The sequence below is a fragment of the Talpa occidentalis genome, unplaced genomic scaffold, assembly GCF_014898055.3.
Source record: "Talpa occidentalis isolate TD23 unplaced genomic scaffold, MPIMG_talOcc4v2.1, whole genome shotgun sequence".
Taxonomy (NCBI): Eukaryota; Metazoa; Chordata; class Mammalia; order Eulipotyphla; family Talpidae; genus Talpa; species Talpa occidentalis.
Genome location: NW_026555331.1, coordinates 154,532,394 through 154,551,381, shown reverse-complemented (window position 1 = coordinate 154,551,381; position 18,988 = coordinate 154,532,394). Strand labels below are relative to the sequence as shown.

Here is an 18,988-nt window from a genome sequence, read left to right as displayed (position 1 = left end):
GCAACTGTAATAAAGACGCCCACAGCATTTATCTGGAGCTAGACTAGACGAATTTGTGGTGACGTCAACTGGTTAAGGAAATCCTTAACCACGCCGGGAGACCTTGGCAGTGATGGGCAAGAGAAATAAAGTGATGGGGAGACCCAGCGCAGTGCAGGCACAGACCCCCAGTGGGAGGGCATCGGCCGGGGCACGGCCGCCTTCACGGCCAGGGCTGCAGCAGTGTGGAGGCTTGGCCTTCTGGCTGGCTGGTGAGTTTTGCAGCTGCCACATTCTCTGTCACCCACGTGCACACGCGTGTGCACACACACTCACATGCAGTCAGCTCCATCTCGAGTCTTTGACCCTATTTGCAGCAGCCCTCAGACTCCACTGGGCCACATAGCTGTTGGCGTCATTTGCAGATCTTGTTTATTTGTTTGTTTGTTTGTTTAAAGATTTATTTATTTATTTATTTATTTATTTATTTATTCATTTATTTATTTATACAACCGGGGTACAGGCCAGATGCACAGGAAGGTGAGAGGATTCACCAGAGACAGAGCAGGGATCAGAACAGGCAGACTGACGAAACACACTGCTGAAGGGAGCAGCGGGCGCGACAGGAGAGGTCTGCTGCGCTACGTGGGATTCTCGCCAGCTGGCCGGGATCAAACCAGCGCTGCAAAGGCTGCCCACAGCTTCACAGCGCTGCGCTCAACCGCCTGCGCCCCCAGGGAGGCCCAGAGGATCTTGTTTAAAGCCACACAGAGGGCCTCCTTGGGGGCGCAAGGGGTTAAGCACAGCACTGTGAGGCTACAAGCAGCCTCTGCAGCACAAGTTCGAGCCCCAGCCAGGGAGATACCCACAAGGCACGGCAGACCCCTCCTGTATCCCCGCTGCTCCCCTCAGCAGTGTGTCTCAGTGGATCTGCCTGTTCTGCTCCCCGCTCTGTCTCAGGCGGATCTCTCACCCCCCCACACCTCTGGCCTGCGCCCCAGCTCTTGTGTGCATAAACAAACAAATCTTTAAAAATAAAATAAAGCCACAGGGAGGCAGGTGGCCAGGCTGGGCTGTTATTTCTGAGCCCTCCACGGCTCTGAGTGAGCCCTCGGGCCCCTCTCCAGCTGTCGCGGACCCCTCACAGCAGGACCCGCACTGCACCCCCAGATCCTTCTCCTCCGAGACCTTCTCGAAGCATTAGATGGGTCCCAAAGTGCAGGCGACAATCTGAGTCCACGATTGTCAAAACGTACGTTGTCAAAAACGTCCTAAGGGAATATACACCTGCGTGGGGGGCGCCGCGGCTCGCGGAGAAAGCGGGGCGGGTTGCCCGCCTCGGGGCGCGCGTGGACGGGCCGTGCCCCCCGCGATCGGCCGCGCCTCCCTCTGCCCAGCCCCCCAGAAACACGGGCAAAAGCGCTGCCTCGGGAAGAAGGCCGGGCGGCCGCAGCTCGGGACAGGCATCAACACCCCCAAATCCTTGGGGACCGGACTAGCCCCCACTGACAGTTCCAGGAGTCCACGCGCCCGCGCGCGCACCGACGGGGCGCCAGCCCCGGGACTACGACTCCCAGCATGCCCCGGGCCCCCGGCCCCGCCCCCCGGGGCTGCTGGGAAAGGGGGCGGGGCCGGCCCGGCCGCTATAAAGGCCCCGGGAGGCGCGGCTCGGCCAGTCCTCGGCTGCCCGCCCGGCCGTCGGGCCACGGTAGGACGCGCTGCCCGCCCGGGGCCCGCGCCGGCGCCCGCAGCTCCCCGGCCCGGGCGTGCTCGTCCCGCGCGGGCTCGGACACGCCGCGTCCAGCCCGGGGCCACGGCGGGGTGCGGGGGGCGGCGCCCCGGGGGGCGGGCGCGGCGGGGGCTCGTCCGCGGCGCAGAACCGGGGCTGCCGGCGACGCCTCGCCGGCCGGTGTGGACACGCGGAGGGGTGGGCGCGTGATCACCCGAAAACGGGCTGGGCTGCAGAAGCCCCCCCGGGGTGGCACCCGCGCCCCTCCGCGTCTGCGCCAGGTCACCCCGCGTCTGGGGGCAGCTCCGGGGGACTCGGGGCGCCGCCGGCCGCAGCCCCCGGGACAGACGGGGTGGGGCCCGCAGGGGGGTGCCGGCGCCCCAGGTGCCCCAGGTCCGTGTCGGGGACACAGACAAGGGCGGGCCCCCCCCTACCCCCCCCGCCGGAGACACAGGCCGGGGGTGGGGGGCTGCTGCGGGGCGAGGGGCAGGTGCCGGGTCAGCCGGGCCCCAGGACGCGGCCGGGGATGGAGCCCGAGCTGCCGCCCGCGGTGTGGCCCCGAGGCCCCGAGAGACGGTGGGAGACGCGGGACCCCCTAGAGAGCCCCCCACTCCTGCTCCCTCGTCTCGGGGAGCCGCCCCGGGCTCCGCAGGCCGCGTGCCGGGTGGAGGTTTCGGTCCTGAGGTTGCGTTTCCCACCCAGGCCTGGAGCCCCGAGAGGCGGGAGCCGCGGCCGGCCGGAGGCCCAGGTCAGAGGGGGGAAGAGCAGGCTTGGGGGGGCCGGGCTCGTTTCCCTCCCCTGGGTGCGGAGCCGGCCACGGCCCACGCGAGCGGGCAGGAGAGGCGGCTGTCTCGGTGTGCAGCTTCGCTTCACTTTCCTTCACTTGACTCCGAGTCAGCAGGTGGAGCACCGGGCGGGCGGCTCCAGGGACCCGACCCTGACCTCACGCGCCCTGGAGCCCGGCCAGGCGCCTTCCCTCCGGCCTCCCCGGGAGCTTGCGGCACGCGGGCCACGGCCCTTCACTAGCCTTGATGTCTTTACGACAAGGGCCTCGGCACCCTGTGCCTGCGGAGGTGCCCCCGGGGCCGAGTTTCCCGGCCGGGCGGCCGCCGGTCGCCCACCCCTGCTGGAGGCGCCGTGCAGGTCAGGGCCGCTGCCGAGAGCCGGCCCTGTGGTCAGCCGGGAACCACCGGGCTTCTCCTGCAGAGCTGGGGTCATCACGCGTATTCGATGCCGCTGTGTGAAATGTAAGTTACCGGTCGTGACCTGACACGCGAAGGCCAGAAGCCGCCGGGGCAACCACAGCTCCGTTTAGACGTGACGTCAGGGCAAGTGTCTGCGGTGGCCGCGGAGCTGCTGGAATGTCTGCTGATTTGGCTCATTACATGGGTAAATAGTTTGTCCTTTCCGCTGTGTTTGCGTTATAAAGCTCCCTTCTGTGCTCCAAACGCGCCGCTCACCTAAGAACCGGCCATATTTAATGTGCACGTGTGTGTTCAGACACCGCAGTAGTATTTAAATTGGGATTCAAAGGGCGAGATCTTACCGGTCTGTAAGCCACAGACGAGCAAAATCGCGTCAGGTGTGCCTTTACCACGGCCCAAGGGCGGAGGGCGGCCTTTCTCGACGCGTGCGTGTGGCGTGGGTGAGCTTCCTGCACGGGGGATCAGAGCCGCCTGTCACCTCAGCCTTGCACCCCCCGGGGCTGGACGGCAGCTCTGCGGCCGGGGGCTGCTCCTGAGGGGTGTGACTGTTTCCTGGCGCCGCGGCCTGGAGAGCGAGGCACCTGCTCCGCCGCAGCTGAGGCGGCGAGAGGAAAATCCCAGAGCGGGCCCTCACCTGACATGGGGTGTGGCTTTGGATGGATTTAAAATCTTCCTCTTATTTACATAATTTGCATAATTTTAAAACCCAGTGCTGCCAGACTTTGGAAATGCTAATGTTCCCACTGAAAATCCCCACCGGTGGCTTCCCGCCGCTGGGGCTGCCCCAGCTTTTGGCCCACCCAGTGTTGCGACCCACGCTGGCGCCGCGGCCCCGCATCCAGGGCCTCCAGCCTGCCGTGAATTTGGGTCCAGAAGTGCTGGTTAGATGGCTCCAGAGGTGCAGCGTATATCTTGGCTGGTGCCGGCGTTCCGGGAAGGATGCCGACACGCTCTCCTCGCCGGGCCGGGCTCCCTCTGTCGGTGTGGCTGGGGGGTGGGGGGCGGGGGGGAATCCCTGAGCTTTCTGTGCCGAAGGCGGCTGTGGGGTCCTGCGCACACGTCACACCGCATGAGCAGGAAGATAAAATACCTGGAACTTGAAAAAAAAAGACTTTCATTTTCCCCTTGATTCTGATGTCCTTTGTCCAAATTCCCATGTGAGTGTTTCCTTCTTTGGGGGAGGGCAGCTAATGACGTGGTCTAATATTGGGGTGCTGGCCAGAGACTCGGGTGGAAGACAGCCCAGAGAGGGCGCGGGGGTCAGAAAGGCAGGTTCACTGATACACACCGCAAGGGGGCAGGGGCAAGGCGGAGAGGTCTGCGTTGGAAGAAGGGTTTGCGGTTCCTTTTGTAACTGTTTTCGTGGCTTATTTTTACATAGAAGAATTGGGGTGCAGGCCAGAGGTGCAGGGGTGAGAGGATCCACCAGAGACAGAGTGTGGAGCAGCAAAGGCAGCTCTGCCGAGGGGAGCAGCGGGGAGAGGTCTGCTGCACCCTGTGGTCAGCTCCCCTGTTGTGGTGACAGCCTGAGACTCACCCCGCAGCCCCCAGGGAGGCCTTTTCATAATGGGGAGTGGTCTCTGCGGGTCGCTCACTGCTGGGAGGGCAGGTTCTGGGGGGGCCCTCCCCACTGGAGGCTTCGGGCCCCTTGGGGCCTGGCGGTCTCCACCTTCCTGGAAGCTCGGTGGCCCCCTGCTGTCCACGTCCGGGCAGTGCCCAGTTTCCATGGCAACTCTGGTGTCCCCGTCTCAGCTACCCGGTGCCTCCCAGCTCTGCGGGTGAGCAAGGGCAGAGGCTGAGTGTTGTTGAGTGGGGCGCCGGCAGCCAGGGGCTCTGAGTCGCTGCTCTGGTCCCCCCCACCCCCGCCTGACTACCTGGGGCAGGAGGGGCGGCACTCGTGGGAGCAACGAGTTTGTGTTTTAAGGGCTTGTGGCTGCGCTTCTCAAGTGATAAATACAGTTTCCAAGAAAATTCCCCTGTACCTTGGCCTCAACGCGCATGTAGGCCAGAAGCGCCTCTTGTGCTCCTGTGTGACGTCATGGGACGTCCCAGGGCGTCACAGCGCGTGGTGGTTCCTGGTCTGCTCCCATTTGAATTTAGACCATCTCTGCGGTAAACGCAGGACAGAACTGCAGCACAGGACGCGGATTTCCCATTTTGAACTGTGGTATGATTTATTAGATACGGTACAGTACACGTTTATCATAATTCACACATCAGGACAATACATATTTTTTAATCCATGCATTCAAAAATTAAGGACATAGCAGACCTTAGGCAGTTTTATTGCCCAAGAACTTTTTGAAGTTTCGGTAATGGCCTGGGTTTTATTAAGACCGTGTAAGTTGAGTTGTGCGGCTCATTGGTTACACAGAGGCATCGGTTTACAGAGGACGGACTCGTGTCTGTCATGTTCTGTTTCTCTCCAGACGGTGGTCTCAGAACAGGCATTCACGTAGCGATAAAGAACAGCAGTTAGCAAATGAATCACATCCTCTTAAAGTGCGTGTTTTTGGTTAATGTGTCTAGATAGCCCTTGGTTATGAGATATATATATATATATATATAAGACACAGACACCTTCACGTGACCGAGCCCTTCAGTCCCGTGACCCAAGCACGAGGCTCTGGCCTGGCCACTTTGAGCCAATTCTGACCCAAGGAAACTCACAGCCAATAAGCAGCCTGACAGGCTCTAGGAGCCAGTCGATTTTTCTGCCCTTTATGAGTAGTTGCTTCACAATAGAAGGGTTTTCATTTGATTTAAATTTTTTAATTTTTATTTGATTTGGCTCTTAGTTTGTCCAGGTCGACGGGCTGTGAGTCAGAGTAAGTAGCCAGGTGGGACATTTGCCGCCTGCACAGTGTGTGTGTGTGTCTGCGTGTGTGTGCGTGTGCACGAGTGTGCACACTTGTGCACCACAAACCAAACCCGAGTCGTATCCGCAGCCTTGCAGGTGCAGCTGTGGACTTGACATGCCGGGCATGGCACTGGGTGCTAAGCCTTAGGTGAGCACGATGAGTGTTAGGAGCACAGAGCAGAATACCTGAAACAAGACTGTTCCAGAAAAGCCGCTGTCACAGTTTCCCGCCCCGACCCTGTCCCATTTTCCCTCTTTCTGTTCGTCTACGCCAGCTCACACTGGCTACCCTTGCCCTTTCGCCTGCTTCGTGTGACTGCTCGGGACAAGGACCATAGCCACGCTGGAGTGGACTTTGGTGGGACAGGGCACTTGGTGGGAGAGTCTGTGGCTGATGGGTTCAGCGTGAGGAGCAACAGGTAAGGGACAGCCTCCCCTGCCTGCGGCTCTCACTTGGGGGCGCGGAAGGGGGGCTGATTCGGACACCGCAGGACCTGAAAGGCCTGTCTCCCATCTGGCGCGGGGGGTCGACGCCATTGGGGTCTTGCGGAGGGAGGTATGGGGCCAGGGGCCTCACCCCATGGCCTGCGCTCAGTGCTGCTTGGAAAAGAAGCTCTTGAAGGCGCTGCTGTAGGTCTTGTTGAAAGCCGTGTAGATGAGGGGGTTGAAGAGGGAGTTGGAGTAGCCCAGCCAGAGGAAGATGCTCTTCCAGATGGCAGGGACGTCGCAGGAGCAGAGGGGGCCGATGAGCTCCGTGCTGAAGAAGGGGATCCAGCAGAGCACAAACACCCCGATGAGGATGCCCACCATGAGGGCCGCCCTCTGCTCCTTCTGCTCCCGCCACGTGTCCCCTTCGGTGTGGAAGGTGACCGTGGCCGTCCGGGCAGTGAACAGGGTCTGGGCCGGCTGGGCGGCGCCCTTCGCCTGGAGGAGAGAACAGAGGCTGTGAGGAGACGCCCCAGGCCTGCGGGGGTGGGGCCTGCACCTCCACTTCCAGAGCAAGCCCTGGATGGTACAGTGTGGGGAAGGGGCAGCAGCGCACTGTCGAGCCCCGACGTAGGACCCACTTGCCGATCTCTTTCTGCCCGTCTGGGGCCCGACTGGGCTGTCATCTAGAACAGGCACGAGTGGGACTCGCTGCGGGCATGGCAGCGGCGGGCGGTCATTGCACCCCGGGCATGGGCTTCCTGCCCCTTATTTGAAAAGTAGTGGAGCAGCAACTGTCGCACAGTTACAGAGGTCGCAGGCGTGGCAGCAAGAGCCTGTCACCCCGGGTCCCTGCAGCGCCTGTGGCAGGCAGTGCCAATCTTCCCTGCGCCCCAGCCCCCCTCCAGGCGGGATCGAGGTCACGGCCCCCGTTTGCTCAGTGCCAGCTGGGACTGCAGCCCCAGGCATGGAAGCACAATATTTAGTTTCACTTCTTAGCCCCAACGACATGGGGAACCCATTCATTCTCTTACTGAAGCTCCGCCTTAAAATGGCACCCCCTTCCCGGCGATGGAAGGATCCTGGCCCCGAAACTTCAGCTGCCGGTGCCCTCCTGCCTCCCAGCACGCAGCTCCCTCGGGGTGGGAAGCACCCCTGGATTCTCTGCGGCACAGCGGGCATAGGTGGGACTCCAGACGGCTCGCTGTCCAAGGCGGGGCTCGCAGGCTCACAGCCGCACTGCCCGGCTTCTGAGACTGGCATCCTGCCCTGCCCCCGCCACCCCGCGGCCCGCTGAGCTGTGCGCGGAGCAGAGCCCGCAGCCCCCGGGAGCCCCCATGGAGCCCAGCCCAGCCCAAGGCCACTTGCCATCAAGGGTGAGCTGCACCCTGAGCTCGGTCTATTTGTGGGGTTCTGTTGTCTCGTGGGGGTTCTGTTCTGAGGGGCATTTTCTTCCTAGCGCCTGACCCTGACAGCACCCGGTTGTGGGCGACCCTGAGCCGCGACCTGGGGCTGCCGCGTTGGGTGGACCCCACCAGCTGCGCTGTCACAGCTGGCTGGCCGTGCTGGTGTGTGGCCGACGTGGACATGTAGGGTTCAAGAGTTTCTGTAAAACGGGGGAAGAACCTGCGGGCTACAGAGCAGTTCCCGGCAGCCCTTCCCTCGAGCCTGTCCCGGTGAAGGGACGCAAGAGCTGCCGAGCCCTGCCCTTGGGTGTCTGAGCTGGAGCCTCCCAGGGCTCCCCCCCACCCCGGGTTCTCAGGAAGGAGCCCCTGGACCGTCTCACAGCAGACGCCCGTGAGCCGGGGCTGAGCGGCAGGAGCGCGCGCGCCTGGCTGGTCTCCGCCTGTGGGGCTGGCGCCGTGTCCCGGAGGGTGCTGCTTGCCAGATGCTTTTTGTGCCGTCGCCCGCCTTACTCTCCCGCTGCCGGCTTGGCTTTCGCAGTTGCCGGTCTAAGGGAAACAAATTGTGAGGTTTGTTTTGTCCTGGAAAGCCTGTTGTTGTTCTGCTGCAGGTTAAAAGGCAGGGCCTGTCGGGCACCGGTGTGATTGGCTTCTGGTCCAGTCCCAGCCCGAAGGCTGAGCCTGAGGACGGCGAGGGTGTGACCGAGGGGACAGTGACAGGCCGTGCTGGGGTCCTGGCAGGGCCCCTCCCGCCGCCTCCCAGCGCCCTGGCTGCTGCGCTGCGGTCAGGTCCCCCCTCAGCCTCTTTCTGGGCGCCCTCAGACACGCTCCTAGACGGCTGGGCTGGCTACCTCCGCGGCCTCTCTGGGGGGCACGATTTATCTAAGTCAAAGCCTCAGCTCTCTCCCTGAAGAATTTCTGTTTTTCTGTTTTAAGTCGCATTCTACCCCAGCTCCTGCGCTTCTCTTGACCCAGGCTCACCCCTACATTTTTCACTTAGGAATTTCTGACAAGTCAACATCCAATGAACAGATGTCAGAGAAGTTCTGGAAGAATTCGAGTCAGACACCAAGCAGTTAGCAGCCAGCGTCTGCACCGGCTCGGAAAGCCGAGACACGGCTCTCCAGCTGCGATGCGTCGACCCCCCGCCTACCTGCCGTGCAAGTCTAGGTGTCCTGTCCTCTGTTCAGGCTTATGTCACCTCCTGAATAAACTCTCCTTTCCTCAGGGTTTTCACCAGAAAATGGTTATAATTAAGAAATTTCCCCAAACTTCAGGGAGAAGAGGACAATTATTATAAAATTTAGAATTTTGCTAGAAAATTAAACAAAATTCTTCTTATCATGGACTACAGATTTGTACTAACTAGTTAAATTAATTGAAATCCCCCTCAGATGAGGGAAATATTTATAGGGATACAAAGAGTTCTGTAACCCATCTGGGAACATTTTAAAGCATAAAAACGTAGGATTCATGACATGAAAGCCATTTCAGGAGCCTTTCTTTTAAGAGATGATTTGACAAAGATTCAAAATTTTAAACTAAATAAAGAGAGAAAATAGACTGGAGAAACTTTCAGCAGCACGCTGGCGCGCTTCGACGCCCGGGGTATGGAGCGTTGCCCAGCCCTGCTGTAAATGGGCGCAAACCCGAATCCAGGAAATTTAATAAAAAAATTGCAATGTGAAATTACCAATTTAGAAGATCCCCAATAAGGGGCTACACCTTTCCAGGCATCCTTAGAAAGCAAATAAGCTAGAAATCAATATAAGAGGGCGCTTTCTAGATAAAACATCCAGAAAGACCTCGCGCTCCAAGGTTTGGGAGCGAGGGTAGGAAATCTGTAAATGCTGCCAATAGGAAAATCCTGGAAAGAATCAAATCCCGTGTTGGTTCAAGATCGAAACGACAGCTCTCTAAAGTCTGTCCAGTGACGTGTCTCCTGGGGAAATCTCAATCACCCCTGGCCAAAGCCCCCTGCTCCAAGCCTGGTAAACCTCCAAGGGGGAGCCGTCTCCAGTAACAGTTGAAGGACGAGACAGCGTCCTGGTTTATATAACTGTAAGGACCATCCTGCCCCCACCACGGAACAGCCAAGCCCTCAGCCTCGATTTTTTAATTTGTCTGAAAAGGAAAACAGACCAACTTACAAAAAAAAAAAAAGAACAGAAAGATTGATTACAGCAGATGCCGAAAGAGGGTATGAAAGACACCTGTGGCTGTGTGCCGTCCAAAGACTGGCGGGAGAGCTGACCGTATTAAACAGACACATTCAAGCAGCGGGGCTCGAATAACCTCATTGCCCGGTGGTGACTGGGTCTCATGACCCCTGTCAGGAGGACACTTTAGCTTCTGCCCAGATCTACGAGTGTAACAGGTCGACGCTTCCCCCGGGGGGTCGTGGCTGCTGCCTCACACGCTGACACAGATTATGGCTGAGTCGACACGAACACCCCGTGTCGTTCCCGACACTGCTCCCAGCTCCCAGTGCTCCTAGACCCTTTGGGGCCAAGCACCGCAGACAGAGAGGCTGATCTGCCTGAGTCCTCACTGACTCTTCCCAGACAAGCGTTCTCTGTCTTCTTGTGCAAATACGAAGATTCTGGGCCGTGATCCGGATGGATCAGCTCAAAAACACAGCACCTGGAAAGAAGTCCTGCTGTGGGAACCCACCCTTTCCTTTAGCAATCAGGGTTTTCCCTCCCTGCCGCAGAGAAATTGCAGGCAGCACGTCACTCAGTCGGCGCGCCTGCCTCCGGGCTTCTCGTCAGCCTCGAGTCCTGTGTCGTGCACAGCGCAGCCCTGTTGCTAGCCAAAACCACGGAGTTTTCCCGCGGGTTGGCTCACGCTGATGGAGCCACGCCGCCCCTCCTGGGGGCACCCCCTCCCACGTAAGCCCGTGCACGCGCCCCAAGCACTGGCTGGCCCTGGCCGGCGCCACCGACGCTCACGCAAGTCCCCAGGCAGCGGAGGAGAAGCTCCGTGCGTGTGTCTGTGACTGAAGTGTCCTCACCCCTAGCAGAATTTTTACTTCCCCCCGCGCCAAATCCCAGCTTGATGTTGTCCGTCGGTGGTACCTCTGGCTCCGAGTCTGCGGGGCTGGCTGGGGTCACATTTTGTTCCCGACCCTAGAAAGACAGCCTGGAGCTGCCAGCGGGGATTTGCCTCCCTCCCTCCCTCCCTCCCTCAACTCCTCGGGGGCAAAGATGGCGGCGTGTCCTTCTGTAACCCCCTGCTCCAAACCTGTGCTCAGCTGCCCAGACCCAGTAACAGCCGCAGGGGCTGCGGAGATTCCCGGCAGCCCTTAAAGATGTAAATTAGGCTCAATTCAGTTCCCTGGCTCTTGGAATCAGGGGACAGACATTCAGGCGTTGACGCCTGCAGCCATGTGTGGGTGGGAGATGAGGCAGCTGCATCGTTGCCGCGGTGCTTGTGGTGCACGTAACGCGCCCGCAGGAGCTGGGGATGGTCTGCTGGGGCTTTCCACTTCCTCCGGGAGCTCTGCCGGGGTGTGTGGGGGGCAGATAAGTGGTCCTTAGCTGCGCGCACAGCCTGGCTGGGTGGGGGGAGACCTGAAGGGGCGCCCGGGCAGAGGAGCAGCCAGCAGACGCCGGCTTGGGGGTGGGTGTAAACCCCTTCTTTCCCCCCTAAATCAGGAGAAAAGGAAGCTGCAGAGTGACAGTCACCCGGGAGACACCATATTTTGCAAATTTAGCTGCCATGATTTGCACAGCACCAGACTGGGCTGAAACCTCCATCTGCTCGGTCTGCGCCAGGCCCCTGCGCCAGCCACCCTCTTCCCTGCACCCTCCCCCTGCGGCGAGCCCCGCCAGCCAGCGTGGCGTCAGGGACGCTGCAGACCCCCAGAATTTCCGAGTGAAACGGGATCGCAGCGCGGCGTGCAGACCCCCGGTGTTACCCAGGCAGCCCCCGAGACGGCCCGTCCGTGGCTCCGCTGCGGCGCGCGCCGGTGCCCAGCGCTGCCCCCGCGCGCCCCGACGCGCGCCCGCGCTGTCCAGCTCTTCCTCTCCCTTCCCCGCTAAAAGAACGAAACGAAACGAAACGCAAAAGGGGCAGCGTCCCCCACCCCGAGGGGCCCGGGAGGCGCGCTCTGGGGCGCGGTCGGCGCGGCACCCACCTGCGCGGGCCCCGCCAGCGGCGCGACGCTGTTGAGCTTCCTGAAGCCGCCGCGGGACTTGGCCGCCTTGTAGATCTTCCAGTAGACGAAGACCACGACGCACAGCGGCAGGAAGAAGGCGCCCACCGTGGAGAAGACGGCGTAGGAGGGCGCGCGGCTCACCTGGCACGCGCCGCTGCGCTCCGAGTACGTCTCGCCCCAGCCGAAGAGCAGCGGCGCCAGCGAGATGACCGCGGACAGCGCCCACGTGAGCGCGATCATCGCCTTGGCCGCGCGCCGGCGGGTGCGCAGCGTGTACTCCAGGTGGCGGGTGATGGACCAGTAGCGGTCCAGCGCGATGGCCATCACGTTCCAGATGCTGGCGGTGCAGCACAGCACGTCGCACGCGATCCACAGCTGGCACAGGCGGCGGCCCAGGTGCCAGCGCCGCCCCGACAGCTCGTGCACCAGGCTCAGCGGCATGACCAGCGCCGCCACCAGCACGTCCGCGACGGCCATGGACGCCACCAGGTTGTGCGGCACGCGGTGGAAGGTGCGCACGCGGAGGATGGTGGCCAGCACCAGCACGTTCCAGGCGAAGGTGGCCGCCACGAGCACGCCGAGGAAGGTCAGCAGCAGGACCCCGGAGACGGACAGCAGCGGGTGCCCGGGGCGCGCGCCGCCCGCGCCCAGGCTGCTGCCGTTGGCGGCCTCCGGGGAGGGCGCGGCGGAGGGCAGGTAGGTCAGGTTCATGGGGAAGTCCATGGCGGCGCGGGGACCCCGCGGCCGGGGCGGGGCGGGGGGGGGGGCGCTCCGGGCGGCGCGCGGCGAGGGGTCGGGGCGCAGGGCGGGCCCCCCGGCTGTCACATGCCGGCCGCCTCGCCCCGGCCGGAGCAGCCGCGTCCCCCGGAGCCGGAGCCGGAGCAGTCGGGGAGGCGCGGGCCCGGGCGCGCCCCCGGAGAGGCTGGTGCGTCAGCGCCGCGGCTCGCGCCCTCCGGCCGCCCCTCCAGGCGCGCGCGGCCGCCTCGGCTCGCCGGACGGAGGCGAGCCCGGCCCCGGCCCGCCCCCCTGCGCCCGCCCTCCCTGCGCCCGCCCTCCCTGCGCGCCCGCAGACCTGTCTCGCGGCGGGGCTCCTGCCTACGTCAGGCGTCAGCTGACAGGACCCCCGCCCCCCGCCCCCCACCTGCGCGCGGCCCTGGCGCTGGCCCCGGTGCTGCCGCGCGCCCGCCCCGCCGGCCCCGGCCCTCCCGGCGCTGTCCGCGGTGCTGGACCCCCGTGGGCCGCTCCCCGGCGCGGGCTCCCGGCTGGAAGCGAGTTTGCCGGTTAACCTCGTTCACCAGGCCACCCCGCCACATCCTGCCGGGGGCCTGGGCACCTGAGCGCGTTCCCAGCCCCGCGCCGCTGCTCGCACTTTGTCCAAGGGCCTGTCTGGGAAAGAGCAGCTGCTGCTTACACAGCCCCCAGCGTTTCCCCTAAAGGCCGTTTTCCTTTCAGGGGAGAAGGCGGGAGAGCCATGGCTCTGTCCCTGGAGGGGCCGGAGGTAAAACCTTTCCCCAGAATCATGAAGAAAGTGCAGTCTTTCCTGCGGGCCCTATTCAGTTTGCGTCCCGTGAAGGCAAGATGTCCATCCAAGTTGTTACAAAAGCGCCATCTCACTTGAGAAAGGGGGCGGCATTTAGCCCCGTCCAGACGCGTGAACAGCCACACGCTCAGTCCATAGTGCTGGGCAAGACACCAGAAGCTCCCGTCCAGAAGCCACACTTGAAGCCCTCACACGCGACAGAGCCAGGTGAGGCGGGGACAGGGCCCTCGGGGGCGGCTGCCGTAGAACCCGCCCGCGCGCCACAGGTGTCGGGAGGTCTTTGGGCGGCCGCAGATTTCATCGGAAACTGCTGTTTGAAAACGATTGATGGAAACGTGGCTTTGTACATGATTGTTTCAAACAGGATAAAACAAACACCAGGAGAAGGAGCCGAAGAGAGGGAACACGCCGCTGGAGCCCAGAGGCAAACACCTGTTGGAACATGCTGGTAAGTCGGCACACATGAACGTGGGGCCCCCAGAACCACCTCTCCAGGCGCCCCTTTAAGACAGCACTGGTGCTGCCTGCGTGGCCTGGCCACGTGGGGCTCTGGCCAAGAGGGTCCCTCGTGCTCACTTAGAATCAGCCAGAATGAGAGGTAAGCCCTGAAGCCACCTCTTTGGGAAGAAGGGCTCTGGGCGGGCCGCACGCCTGCAGGAAGGCTGCGGGAGGGCTCCACGGAGATCCTGAAAGGCATCGCTAAGGTCAGCACTTCTTTTATCATCGTATTAACATATTGTTTGCTTTTTTCACTCTGTGGGCGTCCTCACTGACGGGGCAAAAGTGATAGCGGGTAAGCTGTGGGCACCTGACCACCGGTAAGAGCGCTGGCTGGAAACAGTAGCGTCCGTCAGCGGCAGCCGCGCGGCCACGCACCCACAGGAAGGGCACGTCCCCACGGAAGACTATCCTAAGGAAGCAGCAAAGTGAGCAAATACTGTTCATCTTGACCTTCGAAGACACGTTTTGTTAATTCTCTGTAACAAACTAGAAGATACACTTACGCCCTTTATAAGATGCACTGGGAAAAAACACTGGTGTGATTAAGATGTGAGTGGCATTAGCTGCTTTTTAAATTAAACACTTTTTACACAAAGGAAGTGATGATAGCTAAAATATCATTACTCAGCCTTGGGTATTTGGCAAACATCTTCTCAAAAGTGAATGAAATGAGCCCCCATTTCGAGGAAAACAGTGGATAGTGTTGGTTGCCTAGAAAAAAATTGAGACTTCAAGTGAAAATTAGAATTTTTGAAAACTCCTGTCTGCCACTGCCACTGTGCCATCGATGGCTCCCCACGCCCGCAGGTCCTTGCGGTGGCGATAGTGGCCGGTGTGATCTTCTTGATGTTATCTGATGAAATATGCCAGTGTCTGGGAGGTCTGTGTGAGTAAGTGAGCCAGTATTATCTAAATGAACAGGGTGTGATGCTACAAAACCCCACGTGGACAAGAGCCCCATTTCAAGGGCAAAGCAGACGAGTGGCCTTTAAGCGAGAGCACGAACACCGGCGATATGAGTCCCGATTCCGCACTGCAGCGCGCCTTGAAGGAAGAGCCCCGTGTTGGAGAGCCGGAACTACCTGAGACGGTGCTTGGTTTGCCCTCCCTTTCTAGCCGCCTCTCTCTGTACGGTCAGGTTTCCTTCATTAAATGAAACGAAGTGACCGGTCACAACAACAGAGATGCCACACAGATCCTGAGATGCCAGCTGTCTCGAGAGTTGTGAAAAATGCTACGTAACGCCCCCCCTTTTGTTGTGGAAACTAGCTCTTCTTCACAAAGATGGCATTTATGTCGTGGATTTGTTTTTACTTTTAGCAGATGAATACACAAATGTGTTTAGAAGTTCTCCATTTAAATTTATGTCCCAGTAACTAAGTAGATAGAAGTCATGTGAGCTCTTTGGGGCACTCAGTAGTTCTGAGACCAAAGTCCCCAAAGGGTGCTGTCTTGGCCACTCGCCAGAGCGCCGCCCCGGCCTGAGGCGCTGGGTGACCACGTCTGATCTCCTGGATAACACGTGTTTTTCGGAGGGTGGGAAGTAGACCAGGGCAGACTCAGGAGGGGCAGCGTCGGGAGGTGTGGGGGCCAGTGACCCGGGGCACGCAGTGTGCGCCTTCCAGAGTGGAGGGAAATCACCACAGCGCAGCCCCCCCCACCCCCACCAAGGCGAGAGGCGTGCGCGAGCTGGCACTTGGGTGCCCTCACTCCCAAGAAGCCCGCTCTGACTGTACCTGGGGGCAGGAGGAGGCACAGCAGCCTCCCCCGTGGGCCTTACTTAGACTGGCAAACATTACCCGCCTGATGTGCCTCTCGCGGGAGAAGATGATGTAGATTTTATGGTGACGCCGATGAGAGGGTGGCAGGGCACAGGCCCCAGGGTTCAGGGAAGCCACGTCCCTGCGCAGAAGCACGACACCCAGGGGAGGGTCCAGCACCTGAGCGTGAGACACTAGGTGATGGGGAGGTGAGACTGTGGCCCAAAGTTTTGAGGCCCGCCCTCGAGACGGGGTGGGTCAGCAGCCGAGCACGTGAAGAGGAAGGGCCCGCCGCAGAGACGGGGGCAAGTGAGCACCCGCAGCCTGGCCCTCCCCGCGGTGCCCAGCTCTGCCCGCTCCGGCAGCGGGGCGGGAGATGGGCAAGCGCACTGGCAGCCTGGAGCTCCCAAACCCTGGAAAACTGATGGCCATGGCAGGCAGCATGGGGGGACAAAAAGGCAAGGGGAAGGTCTCTCTGGAAGAGACGTTATGTCAGGCTAGCAGGCCCAGGGTGTCCCCCCACGGAAGCAGCAGGGTGACAAGGGGAGGCCTCTCCTGGCCTGGGAGTGATGGTGGCCAGATCTGGGCTCACGGACATCCATGCAGTTGATGTGGCCCTAGTGATGGGGGGGCATCTGGCCTCCAGAAGTGATCGCTCACCGCCACCGCCATGACCGGTGACGCGTGGCCCCAGGGCCGTCCCCGGAGATGACCGCAGCGCCGCCCAACCTCTCCCCCAGGGCAGGCTGCTCCAGCCGGTGGAAAGCAGTGTGAAGGCTTCTCGAGAAGCTAAAACAGATCTGCGAAACCCCCCAGCAACTCCACTCCTAGGCGCCTGCCCCCAAATACAAACAATTTGAAAGGAAACCGACACGCCTGTGCTTCTCTCAGCACTGCATGGAAACAGCCTCAGTGCCCAGGACAGGTGTGTGGAGCAAGATGAGGTGTGCGGTCTGGCCACTCGGTGGAATACTACTCGGCCATCAAAAAGTCAACCTGTGCCATTTGCAGCAGCATGGATGGAGTTTGGGGGGATGATGCTAAGAGAAGCCAGAAGGAGGAAGACACATACCGGAGGGTCACTTGCATGTGGCACTTAGGAAGGGGCCCCGGTGCCCCCGGAAGCTGACCGTAGATCTGCAGCTCTTGGAGGGGGAGCGCACAGTGGACTGTGGAGGCTTATGGGTGCGTCCATGGCGAGAGGGCACGGTGACCACACCTGAGGGGGAGATCCTATTCTGTCCTTCAATGAAAAAAAAAATAGAAATTGGGAAACTGGAGGCTGAGGGCAGCTGGGCCAGTGAAGGACACAATCTCTTCCTTAGACCTGAGCCTGTTTTCAAACCTAGCCCCTGCTGGCTGAAGCGGCCGTCCCTGTGGGGAGGACCTGCCACGCCGTGGCCACACCACAGAGGGTGTGCCCGTCACCCCCGGGGCCCTGTGCAGGGGGAGGCACACCCCCACATTGCTGAGGATCCTGGCCAAGGGTCACTGGCCTCCGCGAGGCTTTCCTGCCCCCCCATCACCTGTGTCCCCGGGAGCCTGGGCAGTCGCACCTGCGCCCGGTCAGCCGGCCGGCCAGGTGAGTCTGCTGCGGTGGGGCACCCTGGAGCTGCCGGTGGGGCACCCTGGAGCTGCCGGCTCTTCTCCCAGGGCTGGGGCGGGAGGCGCCGTCTGCGCAGACCCCCGCTGCTCCGTCCACACTAGTGCACGCCTGGCCGGCCTCTGATGGCCTCCGGGCGCCCCCGGGGAGGGGGCTGCAGACCCCGACCCCGGACAGGGGAGACCCGCGGCAGGAGACCGTCTTGCGCGCAGCCGGGAGGCCCAGCGGAGCCCCAGGCTCCGGGGAACCGGGTCGGCGCCCGCGGCGGGGACTGGGCGGCGGGTGTGGACGATCCCGGCAGGGCGGGGCCGCGGGCGGGGCCGGCTGCGGAGGGGGCGGGGCAGGTCGCGGGCCGGCGAGGGGGCCGGGCTGGGGCTGGGGCGGGGGGAGGGGGCTGGGACGGGGGGGGAGGGGGCTGGGGGGGGGGAGGGGGCCGGGCGGGGGGGAGGGGGGGGGGAGGGGGCCGGGCGGGGGGGGAGGGGCCGGGGGGCGCGGCTGGGGCTGCAGGTGAGGCCGCGCGTCCCCTCCAGCCCGAGCCGAGCCCCGAATCTGGGGCCGGTTCCGGCGCCCCCTCCCGCTCGCGGGCGCCCTGGGTCCGAGGCGGCGGGCGGGCCGGGCGCGGGAGGGGCTCAGCCGCCCGGGGCTGCCGCGGGGCCAGCGCCCTCCAGCCCCGTCCCCGGGAGGGGGTCCCCCGCCCCCGCCCCCCTCGCCCGCGGCCGCCCTGCGCCCCGCGGCCGCGCGTCCGGGACGTGGGCGGGCGGGGCTCCCTGGGCCTGGCCCGTGACCCCTCCCGGACCGGCAGGGTTGGGGGGCAGGGAGCGGCCTCGGACGCGGGGTCCCGCCCGGACCGCCCTCTCCAGGCGGCAGCGCGGCCCTGGCCCCCGCCCTGGTCGTCGGGGTCGGCTCGGGGCTCGCGCCCCGACCGGACTTGTTGAGGGGCCTCTCGGGCTCCCCCAAGCCCGGCGGCCTCCTCGGCCGCTTGGGGACCCGGAGAAGCTGCCCGAAGTTTCCAGACGCGGCCCGACCCGCGCCCCCTCCGGCCGCGGAGCCCGCACCCCGGGACGCCGCGCTGGGGGCGCGGCTGCTCCGCCTCTGGGGGCGCCATTCCCTGGGCGGGGCCGTGCGCCCCCCACGGCTGCCCTCGGGTGGCCGGGGCGGGAGCCGAGGGAGGGGGTGTCTCCCCGGACAAGTCACCCCGAGCGAGATGGTGACGCCGCCGCGGGCGCCGGAGGGGCAGCTCCCCGGGCCGGCGCTGGCCAGTTCCAGGCCGGCCGCCGGGCCGCGGGCGGGACCCCCAGACCGCCGCTGCCACCCCTTGTCTTCCACCAGCGCCTGCCTCCCGGGGCTGCGGCTCGTGTCCCGGGCGCAGGTGGGGGCTTCGCTCGGCCGCCTGCCCCCGCGGCGGTTCCTCCGTCCAGGGGGTGGACGCCCTGCTCCGGCCAGAGGCCCCTTAAGCCCGCAGCGCCTCACGAGGCCGCTCCCCCCGCGGGGATGAGAGGGCGCGGCAGCTTCACTGGGGAGGGGGTCTGGGAAGCAGGGTGGGGGCGGCGGGGTGTCTCCCTGGACGCAGCGCCCAGCGGAGGTGGCTCCGCCTTCAGGATGGGCCCTTCCTCGACTCTCCCGCCCCAGGGGCCGACCCCTGGCCCAGAGCGTCACCCTCAACCACCCCGGCTTCTGGCGGCCAAGGCGGTGCAGGGTGTGAGGGGGAGGAGGCACCCCGCTGTCCTGGGTCTGCCAAGAGCTGCCCCCCATCCCCACAGAGCTGCTCAACAGCCCCAGCACCCGCAGGGTCCGGCGTCCTCAGCCCCTGGTCAAGGGCCGCC

At 63.0% G+C, this 18,988-nt stretch overlaps 1 protein-coding gene and 1 long non-coding RNA gene across 3 annotated transcripts; one reads left to right on the top strand and one right to left on the bottom strand.

Annotated features, from left to right (window-relative positions):
- The first annotated feature begins 1,657 nt into the window (after positions 1–1,657).
- LOC119249200 (uncharacterized) lies at positions 1,658–15,187 on the top strand. 2 transcript variants are annotated; one of them, XR_005126099.1, is made up of 5 exons: positions 1,658–1,687; positions 13,214–13,508; positions 13,666–13,749; positions 14,086–14,227; positions 14,724–15,187. It is a non-coding gene; the product is annotated as an uncharacterized LOC119249200 (long non-coding RNA). The 2 variants fall into 2 exon arrangements; XR_005126098.2 differs by having other exon boundaries at positions 14,086–15,187.
- HTR5A (5-hydroxytryptamine receptor 5A) lies at positions 5,949–12,484 on the bottom strand. Its single transcript, XM_037516333.1, has 3 exons — positions 11,741–12,484; positions 6,351–6,697; positions 5,949–5,970 (listed from the first exon to the last, which is right to left on the bottom strand). The coding sequence occupies exons 1-2, from the start codon at positions 12,482–12,484 to the stop codon at positions 6,365–6,367; spliced, it is 1,077 nt and encodes a 358-aa protein (XP_037372230.1). The 3' UTR covers positions 5,949–5,970; positions 6,351–6,364.
- Positions 15,188–18,988: the final 3,801 nt, after the last annotated feature.

Excerpts from the sequence above, each read along its gene's own strand:
- HTR5A (XM_037516333.1), bottom strand. The coding sequence starts at position 12,484 with ATGGACTTCCCCATGAACCTGACCTACCTGCCCTCCGCCGCGCCCTCC. Across the intron at positions 6,698-11,740 it reads CGCTGGCGGGGCCCGCGCAG|GCGAAGGGCGCCGCCCAGCC; the intron begins GTGGGTGCCGCG and ends TCTCTCCTCCAG.